This window comes from Oncorhynchus gorbuscha, linkage group LG06, assembly GCF_021184085.1.
Source record: "Oncorhynchus gorbuscha isolate QuinsamMale2020 ecotype Even-year linkage group LG06, OgorEven_v1.0, whole genome shotgun sequence".
NCBI classification, from domain to species: domain Eukaryota; kingdom Metazoa; phylum Chordata; class Actinopteri; order Salmoniformes; family Salmonidae; genus Oncorhynchus; species Oncorhynchus gorbuscha.
The window spans coordinates 4519414-4544270 of NC_060178.1; the positions used below are offsets into that span (position 1 = coordinate 4519414).

Here is a 24857-nt window from a genome sequence, read left to right on the forward strand (position 1 = left end):
AACACATAGAACACAGAATACAGGGTTAGAACACGGGGGAACCTAACACATAGAACACAGAATACAGGGTTAGAACACGGGGAACCTAACACATAGAACACAGTATACAGGGTTAGAACAAGGGGGAACCTAACACATAGAACACAGAATACAGGGTTAGAACACGGGGAACCTAACACATAGAACACAGTATACAGGGTTAGAACAAGGGGGAACCTAACACATAGAACACAGAATACAGGGTTAGAACACGGGGAACCTAACACATAGAACACAGAATACAGGGTTAGAACACGGGGGAACCTAACACATAGAACACAGAATACAGGGTTAGAACACGGGGGAACCTAACACATAGAACACAGAATACAGGGTTAGAACACGGGGGAACCTAACACATAGAACACAGAATACAGGGTTAGAACACGGGGGAACCTAACACATAGAACACAGAATACAGGGTTAGAACACGGGGGAACCTAACACATAGAACACAGAATACAGGGTTAGAACACGGGGGAACCTAACACATAAAACACAGAATACAGGGTTAGAACACGGGGAACCTAACACATAGAACATATAATACAGGGTTAGAACACGGGGAACCTAACACATAGAACACAGTATACAGGGTTAGAACACGGGGGAACCTAACACATAGAACACATAATACAGGGTTAGAACACGGGGGAACCTAACACATAGAACACATAATACAGGGTTAGAACACGGGGGAACCTAACACATAGAACACAGAATACAGGGTTAGAACACGGGGGAACCTAACACATAGAACACAGAATACAGGGTTAGAACACGGGGAACCTAACACATAGAACACAGAATACAGGGTTAGAACACGGGGGAACCTAACACATAGAACACAGAATACAGGGTTAGAACCTAACCCAGTCTGCCATACACAGAACACAGAACACAGGGTTACCACCTAACCCAGTCTGCCAAACACAGAACACAGGGTTACCACCTAACCCAGTCTGCCATACACAGAACACAGAACACAGGGTTACAACCTAACCCAGTCTACCATACACAGAACACAGGGTTACAACCTAACCCAGTCTGCCATACACAGAACACAGAACACAGGGTTACCACCTAACCCAGTCTACCATACACAGAACACAGAACACAGGGTTACAACCTAACCCAGTCTGCCATACACAGAACACAGAACACAGGGTTACAACCTAACCCAGTCTACCATACACAGAACACAGAACACAGGGTTACAACCTAACCCAGTCTGCCATACACAGAACACAGAACACAGGGTTACCACCTAACCCAGTCTACCATACACAGAACACAGAACACAGGGTTACCACCTAACCCAGTCTACCATACACAGAACACAGGGTTACCACCTAACCCAGTCTGCCATACACAGAACACAGAACAGAGGAAATAAAACCAGACAAAGACACAGCATCGTGATACTGTGCAGAGGAGGGTCTGTGGGTCTGTCTGACCTGCCAGTGCAGTGAGAGAGAGAGAATCCTCCGATGGATCGAGGTAATTAAATTAAATGATTGGCTTCCTGCTAATTAACAACAATGGGGTTCAACTAGCTAATTATCTTCTCCGATAACACACACACACACACACACACACACACACACACACACACACACACACACACACACACACACACACACACACACACACACACACACACACACACACACACACACACACACACACACACACACACCCGGAGAGCCCATAAAACATTCCATCTGTTTGTAATTAGCTCTAATAATCATTTGAAACAATAGTTTTATTGAGGGTTGACAAGCACACGCCTGATCGCAATTGAAACTCACAGTTCTTCTGTGTGTCGCCTTTCCTCGTTCTGACTAATAAAAATAAAACAAGAGGCCATCTAAGAGGCCATCTAAATTATCTGGGGGGGGGGGGGGGAACACATCCCCTGTTTCTCATTGAAACATAGTCTCTCCTAACGGTTAATGGCCTGTTCATTAGCTTTAACTCCAAATTCCTAAATGAAATGGCAATAGAGGTGAGAGGTTTCTGTTCAGTTCCCTCCCTCTCCGCCGTTCAGAATCTCACGTCTCCTCGTGGTTTTTCTGCAGAGACCACAGACCCATCTCAAGCTGTACCAGTACCAGTACCAGAACCAGTCAGGTGTAGCTGTAGACAGAGCTGTCCGCAGACACCTGTACAGAGACACCTGTGTGAGGGAGACCTACCTAATGATGGGATGTGTCTGTGTGAGGGAGACCTACCTAATGATGGGATGTGTCTGTGTGAGGGATACCTACCTAATGATGGGATGTGTCTGTGTGAGGGAGACCTACCTAATGACGGGATGTGTCTGTGTGAGAGATACCTACCTACCTAATGATGGGATGTGTCTGTGTGAGGGAGACCTACCTAATGATGGGATGTGTCTGTGTGAGGGATACCTACCTAATGATGGGATGTGTCTGTGTGAGGGAGACCTACCTAATGATGGGATGTGTCTGTGTGAGAGATACCTACCTACCTAATGATGGGATGTGTCTGTGTGAGGGAGACCTACCTAATGATGGGATGTGTCTGTGTGAGGGAGACCTACCTAATGATGGGATGTGTCTGTGTGAGGGAGACCTACCTAATGATGGGATGTGTCTGTGTGAGGGAGACCTACCTACCTAATGATGAGATGTGTCTGTGTGAGAGATACCTACCTAATGATGGTATGTGTCTGTGTGAGGGAGACCTACCTACCTAATGATGGGACGTGTATGATGGTCCTTCTGGAAGCCTGGATGTGTTTCCAGTTGGCTGACAGATACTGTAGGAGGACAAGAGGAACATAGATCGGTGATGCAACTGTCCTGGACACACACACACACACACAAAGGCTGAGTACATGAAGATCTTACGACCAAGACGACGGGTGTCATGACTGACCACGAGAATCCAAATAGGTCAGATCTATAACTTCAATCAGACCCCATTTTTCCCGTAGAGGGGGAAGGAAATGACTAGTGGAGATTAACAACCTACGTCCTGTTGTAAATCAATGGGAAAAATCAAGGCCCATGCTCTCCAGGACCGTGCTCTCCAGGCCTGTGCTCTCCAGGCCTGTGCTCTCCAGGCCCGTGCTCTCCAGGCCTGTGCTCTCCAGGCCTGTGCTCTCCAGGCCTGTGCTCTCCAGGCCTGTGCTCTCCAGGACCGTGCTCTCCAGGACCGTGCTCTCCAGGACCGTGCTCTCCAGGACCGTGCTCTCCAGGACCGTGCTCTCCAGGACCGTGCTCTCCAGGACCGTGCTCTCCAGGCCCGTGCTCTCCAGGCCTGTGCTCTCCAGGCCCGTGCTCTCTAAATTCACCAGGGGAATGTGCTTTGTCTCAACAGACCTTTTTGCCCACTGAAAGTCTTAACACGTTTCAAAACGCAAACACTGGAGCAATATTTCTAACGTAGAACGCGGGGAATGGTCAGAGGCGATAATTGTGTTTGTTATTTTGTGATGTCATTGAAAATGTTATGAAGGAAATACTGTAACTTGGAAAGTATACCTATTATACGGATGATGGTTTCCATACTATGGGTTTGTGCATGTAAAATGGAAAACGATTAAAGTTCTTTTTGTTAAAAGTGGGATATGATTTATAGAAGAGAATTGTTTTCTATAACTTTCGCACAGTGAGTAATCACCGCCCCCAGAGTGAGATCAGGGAGAGTGCAAGCCTGCCGGAACCCCTTTCGTGGGTTAAGAAGTGATCACATTAGACCAGAAAATCATGAAGATGCAGCTGTGCGTTTAAAATCATTTGAACTTTGAACCTCAACACGAGGTGGAGATGATAACCTCACCTCCCGGACAATCACTGGTACGGCTGATTAGCTGTCCTAAGTAAAGTATCTTCGAAAGCAAATTTAAGTAGGACCACCCTGTTACTCTGCTCAAACCATTGTATTACGATACTCTCATCATCCCATTGGGGAAACATCGATATGGTTGGGTAGCCTATCTTCAAAGAAGCATCATCAAGAGCGAATGGAAGGAAAATGAACTCTGTAGTTCTGTTCAGGACAACACGATATCACCGGATACTGAACAACTATGAACAAGGACAACAGTAGAAGAGTTGTTGGAACCATTTCAGACAGTCAGAGCCTTACAAGCGTGCCGGGAAAAGGCTGTCCCATTCATTGAGAGATGCCCAGCGAACCCAGGCATTTCACATAAACACATATATGATTTCTTGCGGCGGATCGTGTGCAAAGTTAATGGTCATTGTAGGTGAGAGTAGTTTCTGAATGTGGCAATGTTAAGTGTCTCTGTCCCTCTCTCTCTCTTCTTTAACGAGTGTCCATTTTGTTGTCATTCCGCTAGGGATCTGTTTTCAACGGATTAAGTCTCAAGTCGATAACCGATTCAGAGTGTGTGTGTTTAGCCTGTGTTCCCATTTACAGTGGCTTCCTATTTTGTTTTCTTACAACCTGGATTTCAAATAGATTTTAGGGGGGGTTTGTATCATTTCATTTACACAACATGCCGACCACTTTGAAGATGCAAAATATTTGTTATTGTGAAACAAACAAGAAATAAGACACTCAAAAAACTATTCACCCCCCCAAGTCAATACTTTGTACAGCCACGTTTTGCAGCAATTACAGCTGCAAGTCTCCTGGGGGTATGTCTCTATAAGCTTGGCACATCTAGCCACTGGGATTTTTGCCCATTCTTCAAGGAAAAACTGCTCCAGCTCCTTCAAGTTGGATGGGTTCCACTGGTGTACAGCAATCTAAGTCATATCACATATTCTCAATAGGATTGAGGTCTGGGCTTTGAGTAGGCCATTCCAAGACATTTACATGTTTCCCCCTTAAACCACTCGAATGTTGCTTTAGCAGTATGCTTAGGACCATTGTCCTGCTGGAAGGTGAACCTCCGTCCCAGTCTCAAATCTCTGGAAGACTGAAACAGGTTTTCTTCAAGAATTTCCCTGTATTTAGCGCCATCCATCATCCCTTCAATTCTGACCAGTTTCCCAGTCTCTGCTGATGAAAAACATCCCAACAGCATGATGCTGCCACCACCATGCTTCACTGTGAGGATGGTGGTCTCGGGGTGATGAGAGGAGTTGGGTTTGCGCCAGACATCGCGTTTTCGTTGATGGCCCAAAAATGTTAGTCTCATCTGACCAGAGTACTTTCTTCCATATGTTTGGGGAGTCTCCCACATGCCTTTTGGCGAACACCAAACGTGTTTGCTTATTTTTTTCTTTAAGCAATGTCTTTTTTCTGGCCACTCTTCCATAAAGCTCAGCTCTGTAAAATGTACGGTTTATAAGTGGTCCTATAGACAGATACTCCAATCTCCGTTGTTGAGTTTTGCAACTCCTTCAGGGTTATCTTTGGTCTCTTTGTTTCCTCTCTGATTAATGCCCTCCTTGCCTGGTCCGTGAGTTTTGGTGGGCGGCCCTCTCGTCAGGTTCGTTGTGGTGCCATATTCTTTGAATTTTTTAACAATGGATTTAATTGGTGCTCTGTGAGATGTTAAAAATGTCAGATATTTTTTTATAACCCAACCCTGATCTGAACTTCTCCACAACTTTGTCCCTGACCTGTTTGGAGAGCTCCTTGGTCTTCATGGTGCCTCTTGCTTGGTGGTGCCCCCTTGCTTAGTGGTATTACAGACTCTGGGGCCTTTCAGAACAGATATATATATATATATATATATATATATATATATACTGAGATCATGTGACAGATCATGTGACAGATCATGTGACACTTAAATAAAGTCCACCAGATCTTATGGTTTGCACGCACCACTTTTCCATATATATTTTTTTTAAACAAGTCATGTTTTTAATTTCACTTCCACAATTTGGACTATTTTGTATATGTCCATTACATGAAATCCAAATAAAAATCCATTTAAATTACAGGTTGAAAAGCAACAAAAAAGGAAAAAACGCCAAGGGGGATGAATACTTTTGCAAGGCACTGTAATTAGGTAGTAAATAGATAATTAAACCAATTTGTGTAGTAATGAAGGCTGGGGTTTATGCAGATGCAAGGAGGTTACAACTGTTCAGAATGATGATATAATATGAGGTTATGATAAATAAATTGACTGTTTACAGATGTGATAGGTAAAGACCTTTTAGGGTTTAACTAGGGAGATCGTACCTCTTTAAATGTGATAGGTAAAGACCTTTTAGGGTTTAACTAGGGACCTCTTTAAAGAACCGCTCCAGTGGTGCCCCAGATCCTAATGAGTTCATTGTTACATGATTAATTTAAATCGGGTAACAATTAAACATACTTAGTTAATTAGATAAATAATAGTCTTCAGATTAATGTAAAAGTCAAGTCACGGCACAGAGACGGACTGACAAGAGAGATGGATATGATGCACTGACACAGATACAGACAGAGACACATTCAGAGACACAGATACAGACAGAGACATATTCAGAGACACAGACATATTCAGAGACACAGACATATTCAGAGACACAGACATATTCAGAGACACATTCAGAGACACAGACAGAGACACAGACATATTCAGAGACACAGACAGAGACACAGACACATTCAGAGACACATTCAGAGACACAGACAGACAGAGACACAGACAGAGACACAGACAGTGACAGGGACAAGGACAGAGACACAGACAGAAACACAGACATATTCAGAGACACAGACAGAAACACAGACACATACAGAGACAGAGACACAGACAGAAACACAGACAGAGACACATTCAGAGACACAGACAGAGACACAGACAGAGACACCAACACATTCAGAGACACAGGCAGAGATACAGACAGAGTCACAGACACAGAGACAGACAGTCACAGACAGTCACAGACAGTCACAGACAGACACAGGCACAGACAGACAGAGACACAGACAGAGACACAGACAGACAGAGACACAGACAGACAGAGACACAGACAGACAGAGACACAGACAGACAGAGATACAGACACAGAGACAGAGATACAGACCGAGACACAGACAGTCACAGACAGTCACAGACAGACACAGGCACAGACAGACAGAGACACAGACAGAGACACAGACAGACAGAGACACAGACAGACAGAGACACAGACAGACAGAGACACAGACAGACAGAGACACAGACAGACAGAGACACAGACACAGAGACAGAGATACAGACCGAGACACAGAGATACAGACAGAGATACAGACACAGACAGAGACACAGACACAGAGACAGAGACAGAGCATCTGAAGGTACATAGTGCTGTTATATCAAAACAGATGTTTAACTGAGATGTCAGACTATCAAGGGTACAGAGGATTCTCTGCTCAGTCAGAGGGGTAATATGACTGGAAGAGCATCTGGGTATGACAGACAGACGGACGGACAGACAGACCTGGCCCCTGATGCGGTAGTTATCCAGGTGTGTCCTCTTGCTCTCCTGCAGGCTTTTCCTGACGCGGCCCAGTTGAGCGTGCATCAGCCAGGAGATGGCGATGGTCCCTGCCGCCCACTTCCTCTGGCGGTGGCGCAGGTAGGCGTTGCGGGCCCAGTGGCGCCTCCAGCAGCTCTGGATCCGTATCGCGGCAGCCTCCGTGCCTCCCTCCCCCCGGTAGCGCTGCCCTGGTCGGTGCACCAGGTCCCAAACCTCCTCTCTGTTCTCTATCACCGAGAGGAGACGCTCCACCGAGCTACTGCCTCCTCCTCCTACGGCCCAGTCCAGATCCCCGCCCTGGAGAAGAACAGGGACAGTGATCCGTAATGGGAGAGCGCCAATGAAACCTTCTGTGCGCAAACCTGAACGTTGTGAAAATTCAGGGCAAATTCTGGCACGCATTTACTGTGAACACTGAGGCTGTACCTGCTTTAAGTTAGTTTTACTGTGAACACTGAGGCTCTACTTGCTTTAAGTTACAGTTTTACTGTGAACACTGAGGCTCTACCTGCTTTAAATTACAGTTTTACTGTGAACACTGAGGCTCTACCTGCTTTAAGTTACAGTTTTACTGTGAACACTGAGGCTCTACCTGCTTTAAGTTATAGTTTAACTGTGAACACTGAGGCTGTACCCACTTTAAGTTACAGTTTTACTGTGAACACTGAGGCTGTACCTGCTTTAAGTTACAGTTTTACTGTGAACACTGAGGCTGTACCCACTTTAAGTTACAGTTTTACTGTGAACACTGAGGCTGTACCTGCTTTAAGTTACAGTTTTACTGTGAACACTGAGGCTCTACCTGCTTTAAGTTACAGTTTTACTGTGAACACTGAGGCTGTACCCACTTTCAGTTACAGGTTTACTGTGAACACTGAGGCTGTACCTGCTTTAAGTTATAGTTTAACTGTGAACACTGAGGCTGTAGCTGCTTTAAGTTACAGTTTTACTGTGAACACTGAGGCTGTACCTGCTTTAAGTTACAGTTTTACTGTGAACACTGAGGCTCTACCTGCTTTAAGTTACAGTTTTACTGTGAACACTGAGGCTGTACCTGCTTTAAGTTACAGTTTTACTGTGAACACTGAGGCTGTACCTGCTTTCAGTTACAGGTTTACTGTGAACACTGAGGCTGTACCTGCTTTAAGGTACAGTTTTACTGTGAACACTGAGGCTGTACCCACTTTAAGTTACAGTTTTACTGTGAACACTGAGGCTGTACCTGCTTTCAGTTACAGGTTTACTGTGAACACTGAGGCTGTACCTGCTTTAAGTTACAGTTTTACTGTGAACACTGAGGCTGTACCCACTTTAAGTTACAGTTTTACTGTGAACACTGAGGCTGTACCTGCTTTAAGTTACAGTTTTACTGTGAACACTGAGGCTCTACCTGCTTTAAGTTACAGTTTTACTGTGAACACTGAGGCTGTACCTGCTTTAAGTTACAGTTTTACTGTGAACACTGAGGCTGTACCTGCTTTCAGTTACAGGTTTACTGTGAACACTGAGGCTGTACCTGCTTTAAGGTACAGTTTTACTGTGAACACTGAGGCTGTACCCACTTTAAGTTACAGTTTTACTGTGAACACTGAGGCTGTACCTGCTTTCAGTTACAGGTTTACTGTGAACACTGAGGCTGTACCTGCTTTAAGTTACAGTTTTACTGTGAACACTGAGGCTGTACCTGCTTTAAGTTACAGTTTTACTGTGAACACTGAGGCTGTACCTGCTTTAAGTTACAGTTTTAGCAGTGGTCAAGTAGGCTACTGTGGCTATTTGATCATAATGTACGGCCTACCAGAGTGGCCTACCATCAAAAACAATGGAGAAAAAACATCCCGTTATATTTTAACATGGAAATAGCTGTTCTATCATTCAACCTACAGTAGCAGCCGATGTGTGGTGCTCCATGTAGGCCTGCATTACATGAGAAGGGGCTTAATTAACTAGTGAAGAATAAGAACACGTGCAGCCCTGTGCTTCGATCTCAAAACAAGCCCGTCTACTCACCACAACGCAATAGAATCCTCCTCCGATGTAGTCAGATTGGTTTATACATTCACAGACTAGGTCTGATGTAGTCAGATTGGTTTACATTCACAGACTAGGTCTGATGTAGTCAGATTGGTTTACATTCACAGACTAGGTCTGATGTAGTCAGATTGGTTTACATTCACAGACTAGGTCTGATGTAGTCAGATTGGTTTATACATTCACAGACTAGGTCTGATGTAGTCAGATTGGTTTATACATTCACAGACTAGGTCTGATGTAGTCAGATTGGTTTACATTATGTTGATTTCATTCACAACTTCCACAGTAGAAGAAAACGTTGGAAACTCTGTAAAGGGGAAAACTAGTAAAGATGAGTGAAGTTCAATCTCACTGGACAGCTCTCTCACACACACACACACACACACAGTCACCCCCACCCACCTCACACACAGTCACCCCCACCCACCTCACACACAGTCACCCCCACCCACCTGTGCCAGCTGTACCAGCCTCTCTCCGTCGACCCTGGCCATGGGGACAGCATAGCGCCTCAGAAGACTCCCCAGCCCCGACAACAGCTCCACCAGCAGGCCCCAGCACAGACAGTAGTGCTGCTTGAACCGGCAGAAGTCTGGGGCCATAGGGTTGATGTGGCCCTCCAGGATGGTGAAGGACAACTTACTGATAGATATGGAAGCCAGAGCAGGGAGACACTGGAGAGAGACAAAACACTACTGGATTATGGAAGAGAGAAGCAAACACCGGAACATCTGAACATCTGAACATTGGAACATCTGAACACCGGAACATCGGAACACCGGAACATCTGAACATCGGAACATCTGAACACCGGAACATCTGAACATCTGAACATTGGAACATCTGAACACCGGAACATCGGAACATCTGAACATTGGAACATCTGAACATTGGAACATCTGAACATCGGAACATCTGAACATCTGAACATTGGAACATTGGAACATCTGAACATCGGAACATCTGAACATCTGAACATCTAAACATCTGAAAATTGGAACATCTGAACATCGGAACATCTGAACATCTGAACATCGGAACATCGGAATACCGGAACATCTGAACATCTGAACATCAGAACATCAGAACATCGGAACATCTGAACATCGGAACATCTGAACATCTGAACATCGGAACATCTGAACATCTGAACATCGGAACACCGGAACATCTGAACATCGGAACATCGGAACATCTGAACATCTGAACATTGGAACATCTGAACATTGGAACATCTGAACATCTGAACATTGGAACATCTGAACATCTGAACATCGGAACATTGGAACATCTGAACATCGGAACATCTGAACATTGGAACATCTGAACATCTGAACATCGGAACATCTGAACATTGGAACATCTGAACATCGGAACACCGGAACATCTGAACATCGGAACATCGGAACATCTGAACATCTGAACATTGGAACATCTGAACATTGGAACATCTGAACATCTGAACATTGGAACATCTGAACATCGGAACATTGGAACATCTGAACATCGAACACCGAACATCTGAACATCGGAACATCTGAACATTGGAACATCTGAACATCTGAACATTGGAACATTGGAACATCTGAACATCGGAACATCTGAACATTGGAACATCTGAACATCTGAACATCGGAACATCTGAACATCTGAACATCGGAACACCGGAACATCGGAACATCGGAACACCGGAACATCTGAACATCGGAACATCTGAACATTGGAACATCTGAACATCTGAACATCGGAACATCTGAACATCGGAACATCTGAACATCGGAACACCGGAACATCTGAACATCGGAACATCTGAACATCTGAACATCGGAACACCGGAACATCGGAACACCGGAACATCTGAACATCGGAACACCGGAACATCTGAACATTGAAACAATGAAACATCTGACCTCCAGGGGAACCCCCATTGGTTTAGTTAGTCACTCTGACTCAGATATCATATTAACATGGCATGGCATTACAACATGTGCAGAATTGCAGGAAATCAGCTTTAAAACATCAAAAAGTTATATCCACCCAATTGTGAAATGTGTAGAATTGCAGGAAACAATTATCTCTGCCCCACGGCAAAAATGTGTTGAATTGCAGAAAAATTGCTTTAAAACTGAAACATTTTCTCTAGGCCCCATGACAAAATTGCAGATAATTAACTTTAATTTTTTTTAAATTCTCTCTCCACCATCAAGAGCGGAGCCACTAAAATGTTTTGCTGTGAGGTGGTAGCAAATCTCGCTTAGGTCTCCTAAAAGGACAGTTTCCTTACTCTGGTGACAAGTAGAATTTTGCAAACCTAGTCACAAGAGACGAGGTCCAAACTAGTTACCTGGGGGTTGAGGGGTGAGACAGGAGGTACCCTGGGGGGTTGAGGGGTGAGACAGGAGGTACCAACCTGAGGGTTGAGGGGTGAGACAGGAGGTACCCTGGGGGGTTGAGGGGTGAGACAGGAGGTACCAACCTGAGGGTTGAGGGGTGAGACAGGAGGTACCAACCTGGGGGTTGAGGGGTGAGACAGGAGGTACCAACCTGGGGGTTGAGGGGTGAGACAGGAGGTACCCTGGGGGGTTGAGGGGTGAGACAGGAGGTACCCTGGGGGGATGAGGGGTGAGACAGGAGGTACCAACCTGAGGGTTGAGGGGTGAGACAGGAGGTACCAACCTGGGGGTTGAGGGGTGAGACAGGAGGTACCCTGGGGGGTTGAGGGGTGAGACAGGAGGTACCAACCTGGGGGTTGAGGGGTGAGACAGGAGGTACCTTGGGGGGTTGAGGGGTGAGACAGGAGGTACCCTGGGGGGTTGAGGGGTGAGACAGGAGGTACCCTGGGGGGTTGAGGGGTGAGACAGGAGGTATCAACCTGAGGGTTGAGGGGTGAGACAGGAGGTACCCTGGGGGGTTGAGGGGTGAGACAGGGAGGTACCAACCTGGGGTTGAGGGGTGAGACAGGAGGTACCAACCTGAGGGTTGAGGGGTGAGACAGGAGGTACCCTGGGGGGGTTGAGGGGTGAGACAGGAGGTACCCTGGGGGGGTTGAGGGGTGAGACAGGAGGTACCAACCTGGGGGTTGAGGGGTGCAAGCCGGACGGCTCCCTGGGACATTTGCCTGTGTTCGGAGCTCTTGGAGTTGGCAGAGGCAGGCGGGGTGTGGATGGTCCAGGTGGACGGGCGTTCTCTGGCCCCTCCCACGTGACCGTGGGAGGGGCCAGGATCCTTGCCCCAGTTCAATTCCTTCTGACCCCACAATGTTTTCTCAGGCGGGGCTAAGGGGAAAACGTTTTCTTTAAATTCTGTTTAAAGAAAATAAGTGTTTGTCATGTAGCAGACTTCCTTATCGAGTAGATAAGATTTATAAAGTAGCAACAACATCCACCTTTCATAACCATTACAAATAAAACGTTCTTCAAAACTACAAGCTACCTGCAAACTCAGAGCTAGTGTAGACACTCAGACACTCAGAGCTAGGGTAGACACTCAGACACTCAGAGCTAGGGTAGACACTCAGACACTCAGAGCTAGGGTAGACACTCAGACACTCAGAGCTAGTGTAGACACTCAGAGCTAGGGTAGACACTCAGACACTCAGAGCTAGTGTAGACACTCAGAGCTAGTGTAGACACTCAGACACTCAGAGCTAGGGAGCAGTATGAACACCCTGGCTATTGGCTGACGTCGAGCCCACAGAGCAGTATGAACACCCTGGCTATAGGCGGACGTCGAGCCCACAGAGCAGTACTGATTAGGTGCAGGGCCTGTATTCATTATAATCTAAAGGGCAAAACTGATTCTAGATCAGCACTCCTACTCTACTCCGGCACGTTTTAAGTGTAATCGTATGTATCTATATTTTAAAACTGATTCTAGATCAGCACTGCTACTCTACTCCGGGACGTTTTAAGTGTCATTTTAAGTGTCTATATTTTAAAACTGATTCTAGATCAGCACTCCTACTCTACTCTACTCCGGCACGTTTTAAGTGTAATCGTATGTATCTATATTTTAAAACTGATTCTAGATCAGCACTCCTACTCTACTCCGGGACGTTTTAAGTGTCATTTTATGTGTCTATATTTTAAAACTGATTCTAGATCAGCACTCCTACTCTACTCCGGGACGTTTTAAGTGTAATTGTATGTGTCTATATTTTAAAACGGATTCTAGATCAGCACTCCTACTCTACTCCGGGACGTTTTAAGTGTCATTTTAAGTGTCTAAATTTTAAAACTGATTCTAGATCAGCACTCCTACTCTACTCTACTCCGGGACGTTTTAAGTGTCATTTTCAGTGTCTATATTTTAAAACTGATTCTAGATCAGCACTCCTACTCTACTCCGGGACGTTTTAAGTGTCATTTTATGTGTCTATATTTTAAAACTGATTCTAGATCAGCACTCCTACTCTACTCCGGGACGTTTTAAGTGAGACTCAGTTGTTCCGAGTATGGCTCTTGCAACGCCCCGGGGTCGTGGGTTTGATTCCCATGGGGGGGGTGACCAGGACGGAGAAAAGAACATATGAAATGTCTATACTGCAAGAGCGTCTGCTCAAAACGAAAAAAACATGTAAAACAACGATGAAGAACTGACCCATCTTGGAGGAGCAGCTCTCTTCTCTGCGGTGTAACGGAGCAGCCGTGGGGCGGATAGCAGTCCAGAACAGATCTCTGGTTAAACCCTTCTCTGAGGAGGTTAGACCCTTCTCCAGTAGACTGGCAATGCCTGCAACACCACAGCAACAGGCAATGTGATAGAACGATGTATGAGACCTCAATCAATACAGCAGACTGTACCATCAGTGACTGGCTGAGATAATGATCATGATCATGTGGTTACGGCAATGATAATGACAGTGTGACTATGATAATGAGAGTGATAGTGTGGATGCGATAATGATCATGATCATGTGGTTACGGCAATGATAATGATGGTGCGGTTATGATAATGATAGTGTGGCTGAGATAATGATAGTGTGGCTGTGATAATGATAGTGGGGCTGTGATAATGAGAGAGTGTTTGTGATAGTGATAATGTGTCTACGATAATGATAGAGTGGCTGCGATAATGATAGTGGGGCTGTGATAATGATAGTGGGGCTGTGATAATGATAGTGCGGCTGTGATAATGATAGCGGGGCTGTGATAATGATAGTGGGGCTGTGACAATGATAGTGGGGCTGTGATAATGATAGTGGGGCTGTGATAATGATAGTGGGGCTGTGATAATGATAGTGATAGTGGGGCTGTGATAATGATAGTGATACTGGGGCTGTGATAATGGTATTGCGGCTGTGATAATGATAGTAGGGCTGCGATAATGATAGTGGGGCTGTGATAATGATAGTGGGGCTGCGATAATGATAGTGGGGCTGCGATAATGATAGTGGGGTTATGATAATGACAGTGTGGCTGCGATAGTGATAGTGAGGCTGTGATAATGATAGTGTGCTGTGATAGTGATAGTGGGGCTGTGATAATGAGTGTTTGCGATAGCGATAATGCGTCTACGATAATGATAGTGTGGCTGTGATAATGATAGTGGGGCTGCGATAATGATAGTGAGGCTGTGATAATGATAGTGGGGCTGCGATAGTGATAGTGGGGCTGCGATAGTGATAGTGAGGCAGTGATAATGAGAGTGGGGCTGTGATAGTGATAGTGGGGCTGCGATAATGATAATGATAGTGGGGCTGTGATAATGATAGTGAGGCTGTGATAATGATAGTGAGGCTGTGATAATGATACTGGGGCTGTGATAATGATAGTAGGGCTGCGATAATGATACTGGGGTTGTGATAATGATAGTGGGGCTGCGATAGTGATAGTGGGGCTGCGATAATGATAGTGAGGCTGTGATAATGATAGTGGGGCTGTGATAATGATAGTGTGGCTGTGATAATGATAGTGGGGCTGTGATAATGATACTGGGGCTGTGATAATGGTAGTGCGGCTGTGATAATGATAGTAGGGCTGCGATAATGATAGTGGGGTTGTGATAATGATAGTGGGGCTGCAATAATAATAGTGGGGTTGTGATAATGATAGTGAGGCTGTGATAATGAGAGTGGGGCTGTGATAATGATAATGATAGTGGGGTTGTGATAATGATAGTGAGGCTGTGATAATGAGAGTGGGGCTGTGATAATGATAATGATAGTGGGGCTGCGATAGTGATAGTGAGGCTGTGATAATGAGAGTGGGGCTGTGATAGTGATAGTGGGGCTGCGATAATGATAATGATAGTGGGGCTGTGATAATGATAGTGAGGCTGTGATAATGATAGTGAGGCTGTGATAATGAGAGTGGGGCTGTGATAATGAGAGTGTTTGCGATAGTGATAATGCGTCTACGATAATGATAGTGTGGCTGTGATAATGATAGTGGGGCTGTGATAATGATAGTGGGGCTGTGATAGTGATAATGATAGTGGGGCTGTGATAATGATTAAAGTGAGGATATGATATTGATAGTGATAATGACAGTGGGGCTGTGATAATGACAGTGCTGATATGATAGTGATAGTGGGGCTGTGATAATGATAGTGGGGCTGTGATAATGATAGTGTGGCTGTGATAATGATAGTGGAGCTGTGATAATGATAGTGTGGCTGTGATAGTGGGGCTGTGATAATGATAGTGGGGCTGAGATAATGATAGTGTGGCTGCGATAATGATAGTGTGCTGCGATAGTGATAGTGATAGTGCGGTTGGGATAATGATAGTGAGGTTGGGATAATGATAGTGGTAGTGTGGTTGGGATAATGATAGTGTAGTTGGGATAATGATAGTGTGATAATGATAATGTGACTATGATAATGATAGTGGCGTGTGGTTGGGATAATGATAGTGTGGTTGGGATAATGATAGTGGCGTGTGGTTGGGATAATGATAGTGTGGTTGGGATAATGATAGTGGCGTGTGGTTGGGATAATGATAGTGGTGTGTGGTTGGGATAATGATAGTGGTAGTGTGGTTGGGATAATGATAGTGTGGTTGGGATAATGATAGTGTGATAGTGATAATGTTGCTATGATAATGATAGTGGTGTGTGGTTGGGATAATGATAGTGTGATAGTGATCATGTGGCTACGATAATGATAGTGGTGTGTGGTTGGGATAATGATAGTGTGATAGTGATAATGTTGCTACAATAATGATAGTGGTGTGTGGTTAGGATAATGATAGTGTGGTTGGGATAATGATAGTGTGGTTGGGATAATGATAGTGTGGTTGGGATAATGATAGTGTGATAGTGATAATGTGGCTATGATAATGAGTGGTGTGTGTATATGATCACCTGCTGTCATGTCTTCTTCAGACAGAGGTGGTACCAGGTACAGGTTGTTACATGCTCCTCCTGGTACTATAGCCAGACTGCCCACCGTGGGACCAGTCACTACCCTTGAGTGGGCCCCTGGTGACATTACAACAAAGGCAATGTTTTCCATTTTATTATTGACTGAGACGTTTCCCCCTGAGAGAGGTGATGGCGGGCTGGCTAGGTATGTCCAGATTATATAAATATGGCATCACAGAAAACTGAAGTAGTCCCTAAATGAGAGACATTATGTCCAAATCATCCAAGTAGACATTAGTCCCTCCCTGTGTACAGTAGACATTAGTCCCTCCCTGTGATACAGTAGACATTAGTCCCTCCCTGTGATACAGTAGACATTAGTCCCTCCTGTGTAACAGTAGACATTAGTCCCTCCTGTGATACAGTAGACGTGTCCTCCTGTGATACAGTAGACATTAGTCCTCCCTGTGATACAGTAGACATTAGTCCCTCCCTGTGATACAGTACAGACATTAGTCCCTCCCTGTGATACAGTAGACATTAGTCCCTCCCTGTGATACAGTAGACATTAGTCCCTCCCTGTGATACAGTAGACATTAGTCCCTCCCTGTGATACAGTAGACATTAGTCCCTCCCTGTGATATAGTAGACATTAGTCCCTCCCTGTGATACAGTAGACATTAGTCCCTCCCTGTGATACAGTAGACATTAGTCCCTCCCTGTGATACAGTAGACATTAGTCCCTCCCTGTGATACAGTAGACATTAGTCCCTCCCCTGTGATACAGTAGACATTAGTCCCTCCCTGTGATACAGTAGACATTAGTCCCTCCCTGTGATACAGTAGACATTAGTCCCTCCCTGTGATACAGTAGACATTAGTCCCTCCCTGTGATACAGTAGACATTAGTCCCTCCCTGTGATACAGTAGACATTAGTCCCTCCCTGTGATACAGTAGACATTAGTCCCTCCCTGTGTAACAGTAGACATTAGTCCCTCCCTGTGATACAGTAGACATTAGTCCCTCCCTGTGATACAGTAGACATTAGTCCCTCCCTGTGTAACAGTAGACATTAGTCCCTCCCTGTGTAACAGTAGATATTAGTCCCTCCCTGTGTAACAGTAGACATTAGTCCCTCCCTGTGATACAGTAGACATTAGTCCCTCCCTGTGATACAGTAGACATTAGTCCCTCCCTGTGATACAGTAGACATTAGTCCCTCCCTGTGGTACAGTAGACATTAGTCCCTCCCTGTGATACAGTAGACATTAGTCCCTCCCTGTGGTACAGTAGACATTAGTCCCTCCCTGTGGTACAGTAGACATTAGTCCCTCCCTGTGGTACAGTAGACATTAGTCCCTCCCTGTGGTACAGTAGACATTAGTCCCTCCCTGTGGTACAGTAGACATTAGTCCCTCCCTGTCGTACAGTAGACATTAGTCCCTCCCTGTGGTACAGTAGACATTAGTCCCTCCCTGTGATACAGTAGACATTAGTCCCTCCCTGTGTAACAGTAGACATTAGTCCCTCCCTGTGATACAGTAGACATTAGTCCCTCCCTGTGATACAGTAGACATTAGTCCCTCCCTGTGTAACAGTAGACATTAGTCCCTCCCTGTGATACAGTAGACATTAGTACCTCCCTGTGTAACAGTAGACATTAGTCCCTCCCTGTGATACAGTAGACATTAGTCCCTCCCTGTGATACAGTAGACATTAGTCCCTCCCTGTGTAACAGTAGACATTAGTCCCTCCCTGTGATACAGTAGACATTAGTCCCTCCCTGTGATACAGTAGACATTAGTCCCTCCCTGTGATACAGTAGACATTAGTCCCTCCCTGTGATACAGTAGACATTAGTCCCTCCCTGTGATACAGTAGACATTAGTCCCTCCCTGTGATACAGTAGACATTAGTCCCTCCCTGTGATACAGTAGACATTAGTCCCTCCCTGTGATACAGTAGACATTAGTCCCTCCCTGTGTAACAGTAGACATTAGTCCCTCCCTGTGATACAGTAGACATTAGTCCCTCCCTGTGTAACAGTAGACATTAGTCCCTCCCTGTGATACAGTAGACATTAGTCCCTCCATGTGATACAGTAGACATTAGTCCCTCCATGTGATACAGTAGACATTAGTCCCTCCCTGTGATACAGTAGACATTAGTCCCTCCCTGTGTAACAGTAGACATTAGTCCCTCCCTGTGTAACAGTAGACATTAGTCCCTCCCTGTGATACAGTAGACATTAGTCCCTCCATGTGATACAGTAGACATTAGTCCCTCCCTGTGATACAGTAGACATTAGTCCCTCCCTGTGTAACAGTAGACATTAGTCCCTCCCTGTGTAACAGTAGATATTAGTCCCTCCCTGTGATACAGTAGACATTAGTCCCTCCCTGTGATACAGTAGACATTAGTCCCTCCCTGTGTAACAGTAGACATTAGTCCCTCCCTGTGATACAGTAGACATTAGTCCCTCCCTGTGTAACAGTAGACATTAGTCCCTCCCTGTGATACAGTAGACATTAGTCCCTCCCTGTGATACAGTAGACATTAGTCCCTCCCTGTGATACAGTAGACATTAGTCCCTCCCTGTGTAACAGTAGACATTAGTCCCTCCCTGTGATACAGTAGACATTAGTCCCTCCCTGTGATACAGTAGACATTAGTCCCTCCCTGTGTAACAGTAGACATTAGTCCCTCCCTGTGATACAGTAGACATTAGTCCCTCCCCCTGTGTAACAGTAGACATTAGTCCCTCCCTGTGATACAGTAGACATTAGTCCCTCCCTGTGATACAGTAGACATTAGTCCCTCCCTGTGATACAGTAGACATTAGTCCCTCCCTGTGTAACAGTAGACATTAGTCCCTCCCTGTGTAACAGTAGACATTAGTCCCTCCCTGTGTAACAGTAGACATTAGTCCCTCCCTGTGATACAGTAGACATTAGTCCCTCCCTGTGATACAGTAGACATTAGTCCCTCCCTGTGATACAGTAGACATTAGTCCCTCCCTGTGATACAGTAGACATTAGTCCCTCCCTGTGATAACAGTAGACATTAGTCCCTCCCTGTGTAACAGTAGACATTAGTCCCTCCCTGTGATACAGTAGACATTAGTCCCTCCCTGTGATACAGTAGACATTAGTCCCTCCCTGTGTAACAGTAGACATTAGTCCCTCCCTGTGATACAGTAGACATTAGTCCCTCCCTGTGATACAGTAGACATTAGTCCCTCCCTGTGTAACAGTAGACATTAGTCCCTCCCTGTGTAGTAGACATTAGTCCCTCCCTGTGTAACAGTAGACATTAGTCCCTCCCTGTGATACAGTAGACATTAGTCCCTCCCTGTGATACAGTAGACATTAGTCCCTCCCTGTGATACAGTAGACATTAGTCCCTCCCTGTGATACAGTAGACATTAGTCCCTCCCTGTGTAACAGTAGACATTAGTCCCTCCCTGTGATACAGTAGACATTAGTCCCTCCCTGTGATACAGTAGACATTAGTCCCTCCCTGTGATAACAGTAGACATTAGTCCCTCCCTGTGATACAGTAGACATTAGACAGTAGACATTAGTCCCTCCCTGTGTAACAGTAGACATTAGTCCCTCCCTGTGATACAGTAGACATTAGTCCCTCCCTGTGGTACAGTAGACATTAGTCCCTCCCTGTGTAACAGTAGACATTAGTCCCTCCCTGTGATACAGTAGACATTAGTCCCTCCCTGTGATACAGTAGACATTAGTCCCTCCCTGTGATACAGTAGACATTAGTCCCTCCCTGTGATACAGTAGACATTAGTCCCTCCCTGTGTAACAGTAGACATTAGTCCCTCCCTGTGATACAGTAGACATTAGTCCCTCCCTGTGATACAGTAGACATTAGTCCCTCCCTGTCAATCCTTGTAGAAGTTACCAGGCTTGTGCATTGAAACTTGAACTATAGGGATGAATGTTTCAAAGGGATGAAAGACTATAAACGTGTTCCTCTCCTTCACACAGGCAGGAAACACCTGCCTCAAAAACACCGGCCTCAAAACACCTGCCTCTTGTGATTACAACCAACAGATGTCTCTGCATTCATTAACCAGAACAGGCGAATGACATTGTAAACCGGCCAATAAAGCCACAGTCCCCTGCAGCAATCAATCACAACGCTGGCAATGCTTTGGAGAAAACAGTGGAAACATAAACAGGCTTGGTTTTAAACAGGTGCAGGACAGCGTGTAAACCTGTATCTGTCCTGTATGAGTTGGCCTTAGCAGTCTGTTCCTCTAGACTCCCACCTTCGCTCGCCGTGTTCAGATGCCAAAACCTTGTCGTAAAGTTGCAGAGAGAAATACCAACAATAGATCCGACATGATTCCTTGTTCTACACGGTCAGAGAGGCATGTGTGTTCTACGTACTATATTTCTATCTCGAACAGTTCCTAAAAAATGATGTGTCCTGCTGAATTTTACCCTGATGTTCAGCCTGCTTGTTTCTCTTCAGATTATTGAGCTCTCTGACAGACCAGGCTGTCAGCAGCCAGGTGCTCAGGGAGACTCTCTTCTCCTCAAAGTCACACAGCTTTTTTTTTTTCGGATGTGTCACGGTGGAAAGGTAGCCTGGGTCCAGATATGTTTGTGTCCATCTCCTTTATGTTGAGCATGGCAAGACAGCACCAACCGATCTGACACCCAGGCTGGAGGCAAAGGCTGGTTTTCACCCCGGCAGGCAGGCAGGGAAACAAGGGAGGAGAGGAGGACATGAGGAGAGGACCTGGGCACACCTGACGTTTTAGGAGAAGGCAGAGAGCAGGCTGGGCAGAGAGCCAGTGGTTACCAAAGGGTAGGCTTATCTACGGGCTACAGCTGTCTTGTCTTATTGGTATGCAGGAGGGAGGCAGCCAGGTACCCACTCCTCCACTCTTCCTCCACTCTTCCTCCTCCTCTCCTGTCCGGAGACAGCTGTAAAGCACCAGCCCATATCACAGCAATCAGGCAGCTCAGGGTTCCTGCAGAGAATGTTGATGTTCTGCAAGCTGCTGCTCTCCGGTGTCTCAGCTTCCAGCAGCCAACTCTTACAGCTTCCTGTGTCTCCGCGTCCAGCAGCCAACTCTTACAACTTCCTGTGTCTCCGCTTCCAGCAGCCAACTCTTACAACTTCCTGTGTCTCCGCTTCCAGCAGCCAACTCTTACAACTTCCTGTGTCTCCGCTTCCAGCAGCCAACTCTTACAACTTCCTGTGTTTCAGTGACAGCAGCAAACTCTTACAGCTTCCTGTGTATCAGTGACAGTAGCCAACTCTTACAACTTCCTGTGTATCAGTGACAGCAGCCAACTCTTACAGCTTCCTGTGTCTCAGCTTCCAGCAGCCAACTCTTACAGCTTCCTGTGTATCAGTGACAGAAGCAAACTCTTAAAACTTCCTGTGTATCAGTGACAGCAGCCAACTCTTACAGCTTCCTGTGTCTCAGCTTCCAGCAGCCAACTCTTACAACTTCCTGTGTCTCCGCTTCCAGCAGCCAACTCTTACAACTTCCTGTGTCTCCGCTTCCAGCAGCCAACTCTTACAACTTCCTGTGTCTCAGTGACAGCAGCCAACTATTACAGCTTCCTGTGTCTCAGTGACAGCAGCCAACTATTACAGCTTCCTGTGTATCAGTGACAGTAGCCAACTCTTACAGCTTCCTGTGTATCAGTGACAGCAGCCAACTCTTACAGCTTCCTGTGTATCAGTGACAGCAGCCAACTCTTACAACTTCCTGTGTATCAGTGACAGCAGCCAACTCTTACAACTTCCTGTGTTTCAGTAACAGCAGCAAACTCTTACAACTTCCTGTGTCTCAGTGACAGCAGCCAACTCTTATAGCTTCCTGTGTTCCAGTGACAGCAGCCAACTCTTACAACTTCCTGTGTCTCCGCTTCCAGCAGCCAACTCTTACAACTTCCTGTGTCTCCGCTTCCAGCAGCCAACTCTTACAGCTTCCTGTGTATCAGGGACAGCAGCCAACTCTTACAGCTTCCTGTGTATCAGTGACAGCAGCCAACTCTTACAACTTCCTGTGTCTCCGCTTCCAGCAGCCAACTCTTACAACTTCCTGTGTCTCCGCTTCCAGCAGCCAACTCTTACAACTTCCTGTGTCTCAGCTTCCAGCAGCCAACTCTTACAACTTCCTGTGTCTCAGTGACAGCAGCCAACTCTTACAACTTCCTGTGTATCAGAGTGACAGGCTCACTGCCCTTCCTAGTGTCATTACCAGAGAGGCATCCTAAATGACCACCTATTCCCTACATAGTGCCCTATTTTTGAGCAGGGCCCATCGCCGTGCTATGCCTGCTAGCTGTCGTCTCTGCCTGCTAGCTCTCTTCTCTTCTCTGCCTGCTATCTGTCTTCTCTGCCTGCTAGCTCTCTTCTCTGCCTGCTATCTCTAATTCTCTTCTCTGCCTGCTAGAGCTTCTCTTGAGACTCTGCCTGCTATCTGTCTTCAGAAATCTGCCTGCTAGCTCTCTTCTCTGCCTGCTATCTGTCTTCTCTGCCCGCTAGCTCTCTTCTCTTCCTGCTAGTAGTCGTCTCTGCCTGCTAGCTGTCGTCTCTGCCTGCTAGCTCTCTTCTCTTCCTGCTAGCTCTCTTCTCTGCCTGCTAGCTCTCTTCTCTGCCTGCTAGCTCTCTTCTCTTCTCTGCCTGCTAGCTGTCTTCTCTTCCTGCTGGCTGTCTTCTCTGCCTGCTAGCTCTCTTCTCTTCTCTGCCTGCTAGCTCTCTTCTCTTCTCTGCCTGCTAGCTGTCTTCTCTTCCTGCTGGCTGTCTTCTCTTCCTGCTAGCTCTCTTCTCTTCTCTGCCTGCTAGCTGTCTTCTCTTCCTGCTGGCTGTCGTCTCTGCCTGCTAGCTGTCGTCTCTGCCTGCTGGCTGTCTTCTCTTCCTGCTAGCTGTCTTCTCTGCCGGCTAGCTGTCGTCTCTGCCTGCTAGCTCTCTTCTCTGCCTGCTAGCTCTCTTCTCTGCCTGCTAGCTCTCTTCTCTTCTCTGCCTGCTAGCTCTCTTCTCTTCTCTGCCTGCTAGCTGTCTTCTCTTCCTGCTGGCTGTCTTCTCTGCCTGCTAGCTCTCTTCTCTTCTCTGCCTGCTAGCTCGCTTCTCTTCTCTGCCTGCTATCTGTCTTCTCTGCCTGCTAGCTCTCTTCTCTGCCTGCTATCTGTCTTCTCTGCCCGCTAGCTCTCTTCTCTTCCTGCTAGCTGTCGTCTCTGCCTGCTAGCTGTCGTCTCTGCCTGCTAGCTCTCTTCTCTTCCTGCTAGCTCTCTTCTCTGCCTGCTAGCTCTCTTCTCTGCCTGCTAGCTCTCTTCTCTTCTCTGCCTGCTAGCTGTCTTCTCTTCCTGCTGGCTGTCTTCTCTGCCTGCTAGCTCTCTTCTCTTCTCTGCCTGCTAGCTCTCTTCTCTTCTCTGCCTGCTAGCTGTCTTCTCTTCCTGCTGGCTGTCTTCTCTTCCTGCTAGCTCTCTTCTCTTCTCTGCCTGCTAGCTGTCTTCTCTTCCTGCTGGCTGTCGTCTCTGCCTGCTAGCTGTCGTCTCTGCCTGCTGGCTGTCTTCTCTTCCTGCTAGCTGTCTTCTCTGCCTGCTAGCTGTGTTCTCTTCCTGCTCGCTGTCTTCTCTGCCGGCTAGCTGTCTTCTCTGCCTGCTAGCTGTCTTCTCTGCCGGCTAGCTGTCTTCTCTGCCGGCTAGCTGTCTTCCCTGCCTGCTAGCTGTCTTCCCTGCCTGCTAGCTGTCTTCTCTTCCTGCTAGCTGTCTTCCCTGCCTGCTAGCTCTCTTCTCTGCCTGCTAGCTCTCTTCTCTGCCTGCTAGCTCTCTTCTCTTCTCTGCCTGCTAGCTGTCTTCTCTTCCTGCTGGCTGTCTTCTCTGCCTGCTAGCTCTCTTCTCTGCCTGCTAGCTCTCTTCTCTGCCTGCTAGCTCTCTTCTCTTCTCTGCCTGCTAGCTCTCTTCTCTTCTCTGCCTGCTAGCTGTCTTCTCTTCCTGCTGGCTGTCTTCTCTGCCTGCTAGCTCTCTTCTCTTCTCTGCCTGCTAGCTCGCTTCTCTTCTCTGCCTGCTATCTGTCTTCTCTGCC

The 24857-nt window shown here is 46.4% G+C and overlaps 1 protein-coding gene across 1 annotated transcript in view; it reads right to left on the reverse strand.

Annotated features, from left to right (window-relative positions):
• The window catches only part of iqch (IQ motif containing H), a 150783-nt gene that overhangs the window by 118072 nt on the left and 7854 nt on the right, over positions 1-24857 (reverse strand). Inside the window, exons 6-11 of the mRNA XM_046352072.1 lie at positions 16784-16900; positions 14079-14210; positions 12552-12754; positions 9932-10153; positions 7407-7742; positions 2758-2824 (exon numbers count right to left, since the gene is read on the reverse strand). Of these exons, the coding sequence (XP_046208028.1) occupies positions 2758-2824; positions 7407-7742; positions 9932-10153; positions 12552-12754; positions 14079-14210; positions 16784-16900 (1077 nt within the window). The remainder of the gene's footprint in view (positions 1-2757; positions 2825-7406; positions 7743-9931; positions 10154-12551; positions 12755-14078; positions 14211-16783; positions 16901-24857) is intronic.